General features: G+C 36.8%; 2 protein-coding genes across 3 annotated transcripts; one reads left to right on the top strand and one right to left on the bottom strand.

The window, feature by feature from the left end:
• LOC135795053 (methyl farnesoate epoxidase-like) lies at window positions 1-2,397 on the top strand. Its single transcript, XM_065306606.1, has 5 exons — window positions 1-47; window positions 106-673; window positions 1,037-1,549; window positions 1,617-1,794; window positions 1,853-2,397. The coding sequence occupies exons 2-5, from the start codon at window positions 337-339 to the stop codon at window positions 2,298-2,300; spliced, it is 1,476 nt and encodes a 491-aa protein (XP_065162678.1). The 5' UTR covers window positions 1-47; window positions 106-336; the 3' UTR covers window positions 2,301-2,397.
• LOC135795051 (uncharacterized) lies at window positions 2,316-17,085 on the bottom strand. 2 transcript variants are annotated; one of them, XM_065306604.1, is made up of 12 exons: window positions 16,698-17,085; window positions 10,792-10,992; window positions 9,016-9,189; window positions 8,200-8,915; window positions 7,891-8,024; window positions 7,514-7,828; window positions 6,148-7,451; window positions 5,951-6,092; window positions 4,859-4,925; window positions 3,358-3,544; window positions 3,087-3,274; window positions 2,316-2,979 (listed from the first exon to the last, which is right to left on the bottom strand). In XM_065306604.1, exons 2-12 carry the CDS (start codon window positions 10,979-10,981, stop codon window positions 2,791-2,793), a joined length of 3,606 nt encoding a protein of 1,201 aa, XP_065162676.1. In that variant the 5' UTR covers window positions 10,982-10,992; window positions 16,698-17,085; the 3' UTR covers window positions 2,316-2,790. The 2 variants fall into 2 exon arrangements, with proteins under 2 accessions (XP_065162676.1, XP_065162677.1); XM_065306605.1 differs by having other exon boundaries at window positions 16,973-17,060.
• Window positions 17,086-17,374: the final 289 nt, after the last annotated feature.

A 17,374-nucleotide genomic window follows, 5' to 3' on the forward strand; every position in this document is an offset into this window, starting at 1 on the left:
GTACGTCTTTCCATTTCTCCTTGTTGTGTGCCTTCTTTTTTCTAAATGTATAGTAGACTATTTAAATTCGTTGACCCAATCATTACACTTAATATTTTCTTTTAGAAAGTTGCATTGTAAATAATATTAAAATAGAAGAGGTCACTCGGGGTACAATGACGCTGTATTTGGGAAGACGCAAGCTGCGTCCAGTCAGCCGTTCCTAATGTATCATTATACTAAACGGTGTGACAACTAAAAACCGGAATTTTTGATCGGGCGGATCGTCTACCTTATTCTACCTACGCACACCCTAAAATTCATCGCTGGCCGGAGAAGCCACCAACAGTCCGTACAATGTGGATGTTCGTGATCGCCATTGTCATACTACTGTGTTATTTGGTTTACGTGGACATTAGAAAACCGAAAGATTATCCTAAAGGTCCGCGATGGTACCCCATTATTGGCAATTACACTCAGGTTTCCAAGGAGTTGGAAAAACAAGGATATCATCACAAAGTATGGATGGAATTTGCCAACGAATATGGTAATATGATTGGTTTAAAAATGGGAACAATGCTACTGGTAGTAGTCAATGGCGTCGATTTGGTACGTGAAGTTTTGACCAGGGACGAATTTTCTGGCCGTCCTGACGGTTTCTTTTTCAGACTACGCACTTTCGGAAAACAGATAGGTACGTGGTTATTTTTACACGTTGAATTTTGTTTTATTATCGTAAGAAAAGTCGATGTTATTGTTAAAGTCGTAAAACTCTTGGGGCCTTGTAATTTTTTTTAGATGTAATCGGTACTAAATTACTTATTCTTTGTTTTTGTTCATTTTATTTGAAGCAGATACTTTTTCGAATGAGTGTTTATTGAAAGAGTTGGTACTTTCAGATCAAAAGTTTTGTTAATTTTATTGCACGCGTGAGTAAACAGTTTGTTTTTAATCTGCGCATTGAGAGATCATGGAATCGAAATTATTTAAACAAACATATCACTTGGTTCCAGAACGAATGAGCCATAACATATTTATCAAATCAGATTTTTTACAGGTCTTGTTTTCAGCGAGGGGTCATTTTGGGAAAAACAACGGAAATTTACAGTATTCCATTTGAGAGATTTAGGATTAGGTAGACAGAAAATGGAGGCCTTGATTCAAGAAGAAACTCACGATCTAATGGAAGTTTTAAAGCAGGAAAGTGCCAAAGGTCCCGTAGAAATAAAAAACGCGTTTGATATCAGCGTGTTAAACACTCTTTGGGCAATGACTGCCGGTAAACGATACAACTTAAACGATGAACGTTTAAACTATCTAGCGCGTCTGGTACATGATTCATTCACGAAAGTGGATCCAAGCGGTGGTTTACTAAACCAAATGCCACTTTTACGTTTCCTTGCTCCGAATTTATGCGGATACAATCTCGTGAGCACGTTGGTAAACAAAATTACGCACTTTATTAGCGAATCTATCAATGAACACGTAGATACGTTCGATGCAGACTCGCCTCGTGACTTGATTGATATGTTTATCAAGAAAATGCATTCAAAATCCGAAACGTTTACTGGTAATGTTGACTCCACTTCCCGGAATATACTATGTTTGAGCACGTTTTATTATTATATTGTTTGCAGAGGAGCAACTAATTTCGCTTTGCATGGATTTATTCATGGCAGGATCGGAAACAACAAGTAACACGCTTTCGTTTGCGGTGCTTTATCTTGCTGAATACACCGACGTCCAGCGGAAAATGCAGTCGGAATTAAATGATGTGCTTGGATCACGTACACCCACGCTTCGAGATAAAATCAAGTAACATTTGCCGTTGTTATTAAAGCAAGTTGCCGGTTCATGCTTGTGTGCGTTTCAGTTTGCCGTATACAAACGCTGTCCTGTGCGAAATCCAGCGAATGAGTAACGTCGCTCCCGTGGGAGTGCCGCACAAAACAACGTGCAATGTAACGCTGGCGGATTGCGTCATCCCGAAAGGCACGATCATGCTCGCTAATTTGTTCAGCGTGCATATGGATGAGAAATTCTGGGGCGATCCGCATAATTTCCGCCCGGAGAGATTCTTGAATGCTGAGGGACAGCTGGAAATACCGGACAAACACTTTATGCCTTTCGGGGTGGGCAAACGTCGCTGCATGGGGGAATTGCTAGCCAAGGCCAATTATTTTCTCGTGATCACGACTCTACTGCAAAATTTCCACATTGAGAAGAATCCAGATGATCCTGAATTGAATTTGTCTGGAAGAGACGGATTTACTCTTTCTCCCGCATCCACTAAATTAATATTGAGTGCAAGGTATTTGTAGTAAATTTGACGTGCGTAATTTTATATGTTTATGCACAAAACCCCATAATATCCAAAATACAATTTCGACCTTATTGACGACTAGTTTCAGAACATAATTTACATGCAATTTAAAGACTTATATTTTTAGTAGTAGATTAAAAATTTCAATAAAATCTAGACAATAATATTCCCCATTTGATCAGAGTCAACATGCTAAACATTCACATCAAATACACACTATGATAATTATAACCAGTCTTATGAATACACGAATCACTTCATAAGAATATATAAATAAAGTCAATCTTCATCGCTCGTTATCCACGATTAATATAAATTATATGAAATGCAGTCTTACGGTGAAGGCACTTCATTTGCATCATTACGAATTAATCAGTTATATGTTTGCGAGAAACATTTAAGTAGTCAGAATGTTTTCATCGGGTATGTGGTAAAATCGATGCACAATTCTGCGATAATGTGATACTCAGGTTTTCGAATGGAAACGATCATGTACCGTGCTCGAACTCCTGATATCCTTCGGCACCAGTGAAAATCACGTCGATCCATATGCGCATTGCTTCCGGTGACGGCGCCATTAAATAATAATAGCGCTCGTGCGTTTTCACAATGAATGTCAAATGCGGATTCGACGATTTCACGGAGTTGGCGTGGTCCAAGTAGACTTCTTCAATCGCCTAGAAATTGCGCGTTACACATTTCGTTTATAAACAATCATTAATAAACAGCAATAATTCTGCCACGCTTTTGTGTTATGCATGCATAAAATCGTTCATTTTATTACCTGAAAATAAGCTCCACCTCTGGGTTTCTTTTCAGTTTTATCGCTGTAATAAACTAGTGTTCTTTTGACGCGATCAAACACAAACCAGCGTCGACTCCAACCATTAAGCTTTGAGCCGCGCTTATGCAAAAAGCCGCGGCAACTCGTTGAGTTTATTCTCACGTGTGGACAAAGATCTGCCTGGTGGCCTATAAACATTAATGTCTCGTAAAAATATGTGCAATTTATATAGTAAAGAAAATATTTGCGTGTTGCTCAAGGCGTTACGTACCCGCCGACTCAATGTGATGACGCAGATCTAATTCAACGCTACGAATTGGCAGAAATCTTGTCAGCGGTCGATGTTTGTCACCGAGATTTTTGCCTCTCCTTCGCCCAATTGTTCCAACTTCCACGCTCACATCACTGGTTTCAGACAAGGGACGCGGTGAATCAGGTCCTATCGAATTGTCTCTTGGCTGAAATCACAAGAAAAGTTTTGTTAAACTCGATAAGTTTCCGGAAGTTTAGCGATGTGTGCTTACGAGATAGGAAGAATGTCGATGCATTTTTTTATACTTCCGCTCAGTAATATTGATTTTCAAGTAATTCATCCACAGCGACATTTTTACGTTGTTAAGAAAATCAAATTATTGTCAATGCGTATTTAACGAATCGTGTACGTGTTTGCTTCGCGCCTACAACCGATCGAATGCGCGCTCACTTCGTAAGTTTGGTAACGTTCATCGATGAAACGTGTGCGGTCGAAAACACGTGAAATACGTCCGTGGCCTACGTAAATGAACGCAGCGTGCACCCACAATACGTTAACAATTAAAGAAGTGCAGCTCGACGGTGTAATAAGGACAGGCGATTGATGTCACAATGACTAAAAGCGATGGGCCAAACCGCCAAACGTAAATGCGGAACACGGCGCAGCTAAGTCGAACCGACGCGTGCAGAAGTGCGTACGCTAATGAGAACAACAAAATGGAATTAGATATTGCATCGCGGAACTGCGGCGGTACTAAATAGTCGGAGCGTCGAAAGCAGCATCGCACGCTGCAAATATTATGAGTAGGACAACTTAAATTTTAGTACGACCTGAATTTAGCCGCCGTACGAATTCCAAGGGACAAAGCAGCGGCAAAGTTTCCGAAAACCGGGCAAAACTACATATCAGCAAATACATATGCGCATAGATAAACATAAATTTAGAACGCTGAAAAAACAGTTTTTCGTATAAAACAAAATAAAGAGATGAGTGTTTGTAGCGTCGCATTCCGATTAGTCTGTCTGCAATTTAAATGTATGTCGGCGGTTGATATATTTGCTAATAAAATAGATTTGATCAAAATTTATCGTTTTTTATCCAATTCGCACGGAATAAATATATACGAGTGCCAACAAAACGATCAACCCACTTTCTACTAAATCGGTTTCCGCAATAGCGATCGCAACCTCCAACTAATTACTAAATGTCGCAAGATTTAAGTAATTGCCTTCAAATGTAATTTCTTAACTACTATGTAGTATCGTCATCATTGCGTTACAATGCCATCGCATGAATTTGTGTTATTTCATGCGTATTCAACTAAAGCACAACACAACGCTACTAAAAATAACTGCGGCTCGCGACGGTTCCACAATAATTCTTTCATAAAAGACAACAGCTTCCTGTGCCTGCATTCACCTTAACCTTAGGAATCTGAGTACCACGTAGCTTCAAACGTTTTAAAAAATACCACATGTTATTTTTACTAGTGATTGAAAACTAAAGTCTATATACGTACCTCAACGGGACTGCTGGCCACGTGGTTCGAGTTGACTTCATCTTTCGGGATAGGAGGATCGGAGTTCCTGTAAAAGATTGAATTTCCACTTGCTTTATAACTCATCGTCACTAAATTCGCCACTGACAACTTTACGAACTCAATGAATTCGCAAATGCTTATGTAGTACCATTATTATGAAATACCTAACGATTTAGTCGTGTATGATATTTAAAATGTTGGACTAAAACCAAAAGTTTTTTGACATGCGACGCTAAAATTGGATCGGATCGTTCCGAGCAGGTGGTAAAGACTAATAGATTTGCAATTTCATCACTTGACAACTTAATTTAGTAATCCTGTGCAAAAACTCGACGTTGTCGTAAATTATTTCAAAGTATTTGACGTCAGGCCGTTTCAAAATTGTGCATGAGTCTATGTAACTTTGTAACTTGATTGCTCTTGGTACTCGGTGACAGCGTGTTAAAATATTTGTATGTATATCTGGAATCGAATTTATTTGTATATAATAAAATAGGGGCTATTTTTATATGCTATAGCTAAGTAATAATGCAGTCCTGGCTTTGCGTTAGCCACTGTTTGTATAATTAGAGCACGCGCATTATCTTTTCGAATGAAAACAGAAGCACGTGACTTGATTCAAACAAATCTTGTTTTCACTAGTTGCTGAACTTATGAATCATGCGAATTCTTTCAGGAAGATTCATATGTAAATCATTTATCATCCTCAACTGCATCGTTTGCAAAAATATTATTGTGGTTTTCGGCACACATACACACGTTCCTTACTTACGCAAAATAGACCAAAAATAACTCACAAACCGGAGAAACGCGCATTTGTATTTTATATGACCCGATCAATAAACATCACTGTTTGTTTTTATTTCAATTTCGTGGAACAACTGCACCCATACCAAGATCAACATGTTGGATTCATTAAAGATTGGTTTTGTGAAATGCGTTACCTTAGCACATTTGAAGTCGCAAGCATTGCGTTTGAGTTGATTGATAGCTAGAGTAGTACTAATTCGACATAATGCGATAGGCGCAATCACATTAACGATTATCACTCGGTTCTAAAAGATAACTCACCCATTTTCAGTATCGTCAGATCCTACAGAGTTGATTGATTGGCAATCTTGTTTCCTTGCGGCCCATTTTGTACGCACTTCGTTCTGCACTTTTTGTTTTAATGCTTGAACTCGCCGTCGCTCGTTTTCAATAACTTGAGATCCTAAAGCAATAAAACATTACAATTTACGAAAAGTAAGTGAAAAGTATTTATTTACCTTGTTGTGCCAAATGTAATTGACGATTTCGTTCGATTTCCTTTAGAGATTCGAAAGTTTTCTTGCTCATCGAATCACGATTGTCTTCAATGTTCATCGGAGCGTCCATGGTTACCTTGCTAATTCGGTCAATGTCACCCTGGCTGGGAATTCGCCTTCCGCCCATACCGTCCTCCAAAACAGACTTCTCTTGAAACATTTTCTCACTGAATGACTGTGACATATTGAAGTCCTCTTCGCATATTCTTGTACTGGTCACAATGAACGACGTACTCATATCGCAGACTTTATTCAGTGATAACATGGACGCTTCCCGTCTGACCGTTTCAAGATCTTTCGGTTTGTCTGTGTCACTATCCGTAGATAAATCATCATCTGTTTCACGGTCTTTCAAATTTGCCAATTCAACATCAATATCACGCAATTTCGTCCGAATATCTTCCAAAACTTTGGAAAATTCTAATCGTTTCTCTTCAATTTTGGTAAATTCATTAGCATTTGTGGTAGCTGTGATGGAATTTTCACGTTGTAAATCGTTAATGTGTTTCTTTAAATCGTCCATTCTTTTTGTCAAATCCATTACCTCTCGTTGGTGCTCCTCTCTACTGGCCAGCATATCTGCCTCTTCTTCTAAATGGTGAAACTCTAAATCTTCAAACTTTTTGTTTTCGTTATCTAACGTCTCCTGCGCTTCCAAGTACTCATCAAATGTACTATTATACTCAGGCGAATCTTTAGGTATAGTTGATAGTTTTGTTTCAATAGACTCGACTCGATCTTTTGCCATTTCAAGCTTTTCCTTGCACTCCCTTTGATCTTCTTCTTGAATAAGTTGGCTTTCATTCATCTTCAAATCAAGATTATGAGCGTCCTGAAGTAATCTTTCTTTACGCGCTTGAAGCTTCTCCAGTTCCAATTGTTTAGCCTTGCACTCTCCAATAATGAGAGCCTTTTCAAGTTCAAGCTCTCTTGATAATTCTTCACCCATGTTATCCATTTCAGCCATGCGTCTCTTAATCGTTGCGATTTGTGATAATTTATCACGCTTTTCCTCTTTCAACTCGTAAAGCTTACGCGATGTAGAATTGCTGTCAGGGCTCGTGTTCTCTTTATTTTCAGTAAAATTCAAATTATTCGCAATGCTACCAGTGTGATTATTTAAAGTTAAATTTTCATAATTCTCTAAATGTTTCATGTAACCATGTTCGTCTTTGAATTTCACCGGGGCAATGAATTTAGACGGTAGAGTTTTTGCCTTAAACATTGGCGCATCAAACAAATCTGTTGTCGATTCTTTCGGGGAACTGGAACATACAAAAATGTTAGCATATTCTCCCATCACATAGATAAGATAAGCAATATTTACCTTTCCTTGTTGGGAGTTACAAATGTTTTAATTCTCGTACGCGGCGATGACAGCGGCAGCGTCGGCGAACCGTTTGTTATCGATACATTCTCGTATGCGCTCATATTTTTCCCGCTGGTGCTAGAGTTACTCTTTTGTACTTCGATTGATTCATATTGCTGCTGCATATTTTGTCCTGTAACACTCTCCTGTGATTCAAATATGAAATAATGTGTATCTGTAGTATTCGGTGAACTGCCTAATTTTGGAGAGTTCATAATATTCGGTGAAATGCACGTGCGCTTATCACGTGGTAACGACCCGTTAGTTATAATCCTGGAATAATTAAGATACGATTGTTAGCCAAACATAACAGCACCAAAAAACCCATCATATACCTGTTGGGCGTCGGTTTATTAGCTTTGTCGCATTGAACTTGCTTATCATACTCGGCACACATGGTTAGTATCTCTTCCAAACGCGCTTTTTCCGCTTTTTCAATTTGCTGCTCTTTGATTCTGTCAACTTGCGCCTACAAATGGAAGTACAAATGATAGAAATAGTTTGCAAACACTAATCTAAAACAATAAATAGCAACTTACTGGAATTCTGCTGATAGCAAAGATAAGAAAATCAGACAATCATTTTCAAACTATGCATTGCAGGTCACATAACTATATTGTAAATATTATATAATGCAAACCCACCTGATTTCTCTTGATTTCTGCTTCATTTTTACGTAGCGATAAATCTTCGTAGCTGCTCACGTTGCTCTTATTCTCGCCGTTGGGCGTGCTGCACCTTGTTTGACCCTTGGCAACATTCACGTTTTTATTCGCATTCTGATTGTAGTTACGCGTAATATTATTAAGTTCGTGGTGTTCCTTCATAACCGAGCCATTCTCGAAAATAACCACTTTGTTATTAATCGTTTTCGTCTCGTTCAGCTGCACGTTAACATAACTCGGTGACTTACAACCGAATATTTGCCTGTCCGGCGTTTTATTCTTAAAATTCGTTTCGGCATAATTAACAGCAGGTTGTGAAATGTTTTTCGCATAGCTATGCAAATCAGGCGGAGTCCTGCCCAAAACATCCTTGGCTGGCATGTTAACCGTGACTAAATTTGACGAGAACACTTTCGGTGATAAACTCTGCTTCATGTTCTGCGCGGCCAGATATTCAAACTTTGACACCTTCATCATGATACTGGATTGTGACGGCTCCTCATCCGAGTAGGAACTGCGCGGTGATTTACGCGGCACCGTCGGGGGCTTCTTCAAGAATTTCTGTTGATAAATCTCTTCATTTTCGAATGTAATTGGCGCCATTGAGATTCTCGAATTGGTTAATTTCATCAATTTAGCTTCGGCCGGATGATTAAAGCGCATGTAATTTGAGCGACCGATTGTTAACATGACACCTGCAATATGATCAAGATAAGAGATTAATTTACCAACAAAACAATGCGTACATGCTACATTAGAGATATGAAAGTTTGAATACATAGTGAATGTATGTACCTTGTGTGAGTCTTGTGGATGCGGTAATGTGAATGCCGTCGACGCTTGAATTTCCCGCAATAGGATGCAGAGTGACTACGCCTTCGTTGTTCTCAATGTGGCAGTGTAAAGGTAATACACCCGTTCCTTGAACTGGTATGTCCACACCTGGGCCACTTCCAAGCGTTACTCGCCCTGGAATAAGTACGAAATTTAAATATATACCGAAGTAGCGCATAAAATATTAATTTTACATGCAAAATTCAGCGTAATTCGTGCACGTAAATATCGCACAAGTACTGCTAATTAAGTAGTCATGTTTCTTTGGAAATTTGGTGTTAAACTCATTTGATAAGAGGTTTTTGGGTTAGTGTTACATACAAATAACATGAAAACAAAACAAAAGTGTTTTGCGACACAATAAAGTTTATTAATTTGCAATATATTCATCGCTATTTATGTGTGGGCATTCATCTAACAATAAAGTTACCAAAACTAGAAATATCAACTATCTTGTCAACAACATTTACCAAAAATAAAAGAATGTTGTACAAGCATTTCAATTTACATTTGACCTTCCAAATCAATAATTTCAAGTCACATATACCTAAAATATACGCAACAAAGAAACCAGCCATGTATGAAAATACGCTCCGTTTTTCACAGACCATCTTCATGTCCATAAAATTAAAGTAATAAAAAAATAATAATAACAAAGCCTGTGTGCACGGTCTACCTATTAAATTATGAGCGGATGTAGTCGCGTTTTTATTTGACGATTGCACGTCGGTGCACTTTGTGTTGCGAAGAGAACAAAACAAAATTACCTTCACATTGTGGTTGCGCATCGTTTGCTACTCATTTTCTCGTAATGTGCGTAACGTGCTTACAACGGGTGTAGAGCTAAAAATGACCCGATTTGTTTTTCCATTAACAGATAGTTTTACAAGCGGCTGCGCCAGCGTAATATAAATGAATGAAATTTCCATAAGTTAACAGCGGATGCGTGTGTATGAGTAGGTTTACTACGGAACTCAAGAGATTTGTATAAACATAAGTGTGCGTAGAAGCGGTGAAGAAATAAATATGATGTTCTCTGATGTAGGTGGTGCATTGATGCATGCGTTACGTGTCTGGTTATTTCAAGGAATACATGTGTTATGTTAAATTGACGGTGCACGTAAACAGTCACACTGCCATCACATCACCATCACGCAAATAGGGAAGCAAAGAAGTTGTAAAAACTGTTTAAGTTCAAGAGTTGTGAGATAAACAGAGGGAACTTTCTAGAGACTTATTTCCTGGTGTTATCAAATGTTAACAAGTTTTGCAACATAAATCAGGTGTTTTTTTTAATAATATTTGAATTAAAAATTAAAGAAATAATAAAATTTCAACTTTTATTTAAAAATACAGAATATTCTGGAACTTTCAAATATATTTTGCATTGTAAAGTATATTTCTCCGATACTTGACAAGTAGTTTTCAAGATACTTATCGTCTTTCACAATTCCATGACAATAATGTTTAAAATCTAAGAGCAAATATGCAAATAAATCAAGCACTTTAAAGACATTTTAATCCTTACAAAACGGGTTAGTCTCCCATAACTTTCGAAACTTCTAATGAATGCCCAAATACTGTTTTTCGACGGGTATTTTTGGAAAGTAATCTAATGTAGGAAGATTTACATGAAGCATGTCGGTAATCCACGTGTGCCAGCCAAATTGGCATCTACTCAAATACCTAATCCGTAAAAACGTTTGCACAAGCTTTCGCAAATATGAAAGTACTGACCTTGCGGAAGGGGATGTAACGTGACAGCCGTGCTCAGTCTGTCGCCCCCCATGCTGACCAGATGTGGCGCATCCGTTTGCAGCTTAAGGGCTCTGCCAGAACTTTCCGTCAATTCCACAGCACCGGTGGGCAGCACACCTGCGTTCGCCCCTCGATCGACGGCGCCATTCGTCGCAGTGACACTCGACATTTTCGCTCACACTGCAACAAGTAAAAAGCGGATGTCAGAAAAACGACCGCAGGCACATCCAAACGAAGCTATAAAATAATAAATAAATTAAACACAACCATCACATTACTTCGAAATGTCACTTCGACGCGCAGAGACGGCATGCAGCTGATGATGCATTCATTAAGGCATATTAAGCGGAGTCAATCGAGCACACGCACTTGTCGGCATGGGTTAATGACCCACACAATGCAACTGGTAAATATTTATATTTTATGAGTGGAAACTCAAAAAATATGAGTGTTTCATCTATCACACTTGAAGCTCACAAAGAACACTGATCTGTGGTTTGATATAAAACTCATAAAATCAACTGTGGTTTATTTCATATTAATTTTTGTTGGTAGGGTTTATAAATGAAAATTTGTCCCAACGAACCGCAACCGCCATAGCAATCATAGTAAAATATTAGTCACCTTTTCGACGAAAGGGAATTTATAATTACCTCCTGCCGGCTTTCATAAATTTAGATGCGCAATGGCCGCAATGAAATTGCATTCTGTTGAAAGTTGCACTTAGTCATAAATAAAAGATACAAATCTGCACAACAAAGTATGCAAGATATAATATCATTTAATGCAGATTTCATGCGGTTATATACTTGTCAGTTGTCTATGTTAATCGTAAACAATTATCGTTATTATCGATACAAATTATAAACCATTGGTGCATATACGTCAGTTTGCTAATTGCGTTGATATTAATTATTTTAGAAATCGCCGTCAACGCGTGACATTTAATGAGTGCCGGTTTGCAAAACCAAACCAATCAATTACTATAAATATGAAAATAGGTATAATATAACTATGTTTACTACCGACGCACATTTCTGGTATACATTGGTCAAGGTAATTTTCAAAATTTGCGATTATGCAACGCCACGAAACTATTGTATGTGCATAAATTAACAGTATATATTTTTTGTCCTATATTATATTATATCGCGTTTATATGAGCGCATAATACCAATTATTTATAGTTCACTGTAAGAGCAATACACAATTCAAAGAACAATTCAGTATATACAATATGATGTGCGTTGTTAAGCACATGTGGTCGTCAACCGCACAATTTTTTATTTAATTTAATGGTCACTACATGTGGTGCAATTAATTTGTGTCGATTAACCTCATTTGTGAAGTGTTGATTTTTTCATCAACTTTGACACAAATTAAGACAAGTATTAATACTCTTTGTTATTTCTATATTTATAACAAAATAAAATGTATCTTTATAGGAAATACTAGAATTTCACGGTTATTTGATTCGTAATCGTTAACATGTCATCGAACCATCAGCAAAAGCTTTTTGCGCACTCGTATAAATATACGCATGTGACAATATAAATAATTACAGGCGCGGCTAAATGTCAAGTGCACAAAAATAAATCGAAGACGTAGATATTCCGCACTCGTCAGCATGATAAGAAAAACTTGCTGCATCAACAGCAGATTGTATTGATTGTTGCTGTGTGTGCTTTTTGTCACACCACTAGCTAACAAATTGCGCACTGTACAAAGCAACAATAAGTAATAGAATAGGCATTAATTCAAAAAGACGTGTTGTTATCATGCATAAACTATTTATGGCTGCGTCCATCATTCGTCAAAGCCTTGCAATGAATGACATCATGTGTTAAATGTGTAAATAATAATAATAAACACTGAGTGAAAAGAGTTGTTGGACACTTGGCCAGTCGAAGGAAATCGTGTGATGAAATTTTAAAATAATCACGTGGCTGGTGGCATGGTCAATGAGTTTTGTAATAACTACGAATGAATGAATGAATAAATTCTCTGGGTGTAATGTACGCAGGTTTATAAATAATTTATTGCACGTGCATCTTGATAACTTGTTGATTGTGTACCGTTACTTGAAATCAAATAGGCCTAATAATAAAAGTGAAATGATTGTGTTTATTGCATTTCCGCGTCTATGTTTAGAAGATACATAGTTTTATTCTATGCGTAAAGTGGAAGTAGTAAGTGCACTTAATGCGATTTTAAATATGATAAGAACAATAGAACAAATAGCAATCTGGGATCATCGTTTGCTTCTTGCAGGAAATAAATAGTTTAGACTAAAAAATATGTAGCAATAGTTTTCCTGAATGCATTATTCTGAGAATAGAAAAAAATATGTTTCAAAGTCAACACAAGCATTTCTTTACAAAAGTTTGTTTTGTTAATGCACAAAGATTAAAATTAAGCAGCAGTTAAAAATCTTCGGTTACGTGCTCGCAAATAAACAAAGAAAAACTACAGATGATGTTGGTGTTGTGATGAATCATGCAAAATTTATGTTATTGGTAGACGTGCCCCAGAACAAAAAACAAGATGTAATTAACACACATTATAATAAGACATCTGATACCTGCAGAAGTAAAATTTGATTAATGGATTATTCGTGACTTGGCTACTAAATAAAAAATTACATTTTTATAATTGACGCAAAGTTAGAACGAAAAAATGCAAATAACAGCTCAAAATAAAATAAAACCTCTTATTTTTTATTTCCTCAATTTATAAACAACAATAGCTGAAGATAAGTAATAGGAAATTCCAAAGATTAAAATTCCATCCGCGTCATTTCACACAATTCCTTGTTAAGTCGTGATTACCAATGACTTCAATGTGTTCTTCAACCATTTAACCACAAGCAAGGTTTACGCGTCAAAATACTTAATTAAATTTAACATTTTAATAGGTACACAGATGGAATAAAAAAACCTCGTTAAATATTTTAACATTTTTAACTATGTATTTCAGTACTAATAAGTTGAGCATGATGGTATAGATATTCTTCGTTAGAATGTAGACGAGCAGACAAGAATGTGATGAATTTTATGAGGGTTTCGCATAAAAGTATTGCATACCACGATAATGCCATAATATGCGAGATGGCCACAGGGAAGAAATATGAAAGGTAGACACGAGACACCGAAAGCACATGAGGTGAGAGGAGTGGGCATCGACGCAGTTGTCGGCCCGTAGGTACGTAGGATCAAGCAGAGAGAAGAAAGGTTATGGAAACGTAATATGTATTTACGGCGTTTGATAAATTCCTTGCGTTCGTTAGCGGCCAGTCTGGCGGCAATAATTTAGAGAAGAGAATTCCTTTCTGTTACAGGTGCGCGTGTATACCTCTCATTCAAGAGGAAAAATAATGGCGAAGCAGAATGTGGACGTTTTGTTTTGATTGTAAATTGAAAACGTGAACATGAAGTTTACATAGCAAATAATTCATGTTTGTGGCGGTTCAATACTTGATTGAGACATTTCAAATATTGAGCAATGCTTTGTTTGACTGTTTAATCAATATACATTTCACATCGTCCAATAATTTGCAATATTTATTCACACTTTTGTCAATAAAATTCTGTCATAGATTTAAAGCAAGTGAATATTATATAACTTTCACTTTAAAGAGAAGAAAATGTAGTATTACTAGCAAACACCTACACAGAAAACATTCAAATATTTATTAGGTAATCTATATTATTATCATATTTAAACGGTCAATAAAATTACCATTAGACATGATGGTTAGAAAATTATTTTATAGAACGGTGTAATAAAATCGCCGACAAGTGATATCAATAGGTATCGCTTGTAACAGAAAGGAAACTTAATGCAATAGTTGTTGTCATTAAGCAATACCCTTATGTACTTATAACGTTTACAAGTTTAGAAAACGCATTGAAATGGAAATATGCATTTGTGCGAGCGAGACATACTCAGAAGTAAGGAACGTAGGCAGGTTAATAAAAGGTTTGTTTGCTTGCCGGCGGACTAGAATTTATGTTGAAGGCGTTATTAAACAATATGCACACCGCAAACACTTCGGAAACAATTGAAAGTTATGATTTTCCACGCGCACGATTTAAACAAATGACATAAGAAAAGCTAAGAAAACAGTGAACCTACTTTCTAGGAAAGACGTTAAATGAAATGAAGCAATTTTAAAATTCCTTAAATTACATCATCAAAATATTGATGATTCGTCATCGTATTCACGTTGGTTTCCATTCAAAAAGTGAAGAAAGAAAAGAATGTTCTTAGTCATACTAAAATCTTCCGGTTTTTCTCTTGTGCAAGTCTTGTGCAGTCATATGCATTCCATATTTATGATCATACTCTGAAGAATCTACTCGTAAATGATTGGAATTTGTTTGTCGCAGGTAAGCTGATATATTTTATGATCTCGTGGAAATGAATTCTTCGTCATCCAGTTGCAAGTGCACTGCGCCTATTAAATTGTACGTGTAATTGAAAAGTGAAATTGATTCTTGGAAGAAATGCAAGGAATTTTGGAAAAATACTTTTCGTAAATGCCGATTAGTCATTATTCGGAACTGCACTATTTTTAAATTGCAGCGTGCATTTTCTCTTATAAATAACTTTCCTCTTCATCGTGTTCTTGAAATGACATAGTTTGAATAATGTTGGATAGAAAAGTGTTAAACTATGCGATTAATCTTTCACACTGTACTAGGCTTAATTAGACTGCATTCTTCAAAAGATTAGTTTACAAAGGAACAGCGCGGAAAGATTTAAGACTCTTTTCTGCATTTTTAGTAATGTAGTAAATTAATCTTTCATTTTTCTCGTTTAATCCGAAAACTTTCGAGTTAAATTTTATTTTTAAACAAAATATAAGAAAATTCTACATGGTATTTTCAATATAATCAAATTTACAAAGATCAAAGAAGTTTAATACAGAAAAATATCATTAAAAAAACTACAAATAACTATTTTATGCTCGTAACATGCAAAATACTATTTTTCTCATAGTTATGTTAAAAATAGAACTGTTCTGTTGATTTTTGCTCACAATATGTGATAGTTTTTGTCCTTGCACAATTGATACCAAACAAACAAGCCTAATAAACAAACACATCATGCGATAGATTAGTCTAACTGTACATTTATGTACCAAAATGAAGATACAGCGCCCTAATTACACCAATTCATCGCACATTGGTGCGACATAAACTATGAAGTTGAAAGTGTGTAATGAAATTATTAGCAATAAAACGCGACTGTGTGACGTGCCGCAAGCAATAAATCGTGCTGTTTATATACATTACATCATCACTGTTTAGCTGGCGTTCTTTAGAACTGGTATTAAAATATAACAGCGTGATAACAGAATGTGATCATCACTGATGTGTTTTGTATGCATCTGGACGAAGGAGGAAGTGTATGTGAATTGCTGAAAGACCATCTGTTCCTACGATACGCAAATATTGAATTTTTGTTTACGATGTAATTATAGCCAATTAACGCAGCGGCGTAGAGGCGCTAAGTGAGCTTCTTAAGTGTTGTTGATAAAGCTAGTTAACGCCGCCATTCAGAAGATAAACCGGAGCACGTGACGATTGCTTCGCTGATAATGGCAGGATCTATCGAGAGCAGAACTGCTTTTCACTTTAACGTTGGTTGCATCCCGACATCCCAAAGAGCAAACGTTTACTCATTAATGTTATTATAGGATTAAGTATATAAAGCGTATATTATAAATAACTTTTGTTTTCACTCTCGCAGCTAAGCCGAATTTATACTCGTACGGCGTATAGTGTTTGTTCTGCCTCTAAAACCAAGCACCAAGCAAAACCATGCACAAGTATTTATTAATCCTTCACATGTTATAATTAAATGCACAGATGTGTACTCACCCTTTTACGTTTTAATTAGTTGTCGTGCTATAAATAAATCCACGGCTATGAAAGAGTTAGCATCATGCGCGCAGACTCTTCGGCACCCGATAAGATTAATATGCATACAGAGTTCCTAACACTTTACTTTAGAACACTAGAGACTTAACACAAGGAAGATTCATGATTACGGCACAACATGATAGTGAGATTGTGGATCCACACGACGTACACACAATAAACGTGCGTAATGATACCGAACTAGACGCGGCACTCGCTAAACTCACTCTACTCACCCAAACAAACCGAACAAGAAGCGAGCACGCATTGTGATGCCGATGGATGCCGACTCCGTCGGATCCTCCAACTCCAACTGCATCAAACACGTTCTCGTAGGCAATGTAAACAAAAAACAAGTTATGGTTGCGGCGTGCTGTAGGACGCACGGAATTGTTGCTGTTTCTTTTCAATGCGTTGTATTCTCCATGGTAGGAGATAGCAGTTTGTCGCTAACATCAAAGAAGTAAATGCGGGCTGTTAAACGAGAAAATAGTTTATTAATTTGTTTACAGATGACGCTAGCATGCTTGTTTGCAATATTTTTCTTTTATTTACTTGTAAGTTAAGAGTGTACAAAAAATGCAAAAAGTTATTGAAAATAAAATATTGAATCTAAGCTGAACGATTGATAAGCAATA

This window comes from Atheta coriaria, unplaced genomic scaffold (assembly GCF_025399875.1).
Source record: "Atheta coriaria isolate IRGN ID8LTWV9N9 unplaced genomic scaffold, Caltech_Dcor_3.1 hic_scaffold_6_pilon, whole genome shotgun sequence".
NCBI classification, from domain to species: Eukaryota; Metazoa; Arthropoda; class Insecta; order Coleoptera; family Staphylinidae; genus Dalotia; species Dalotia coriaria.

What these genes read in the sequence shown, in the direction of transcription:
- LOC135795053 (XM_065306606.1), top strand. Translation starts at nt 337, where the DNA reads ATGTGGATGTTCGTGATCGCCATTGTCATACTACTGTGTTATTTGGTT. An exon ending in AAAATCCGAAACGTTTACTG is followed by an intron (nt 1,550 to 1,616) that starts GTAATGTTGACT and finishes TATTGTTTGCAG; the next exon opens with AGGAGCAACTAATTTCGCTT. An exon ending in ACGCTTCGAGATAAAATCAA is followed by an intron (nt 1,795 to 1,852) that starts GTAACATTTGCC and finishes TGTGCGTTTCAG; the next exon opens with TTTGCCGTATACAAACGCTG.
- LOC135795051 (XM_065306604.1), bottom strand. Translation starts at nt 10,981, where the DNA reads ATGTCGAGTGTCACTGCGACGAATGGCGCCGTCGATCGAGGGGCGAAC. An exon ending in ATCCACAAGACTCACACAAG is followed by an intron (nt 8,916 to 9,015) that starts GTACATACATTC and finishes ATCATATTGCAG; the next exon opens with GTGTCATGTTAACAATCGGT. An exon ending in TCTGACGATACTGAAAATGG is followed by an intron (nt 4,926 to 5,950) that starts GTGAGTTATCTT and finishes AATCTTTTACAG; the next exon opens with GAACTCCGATCCTCCTATCC.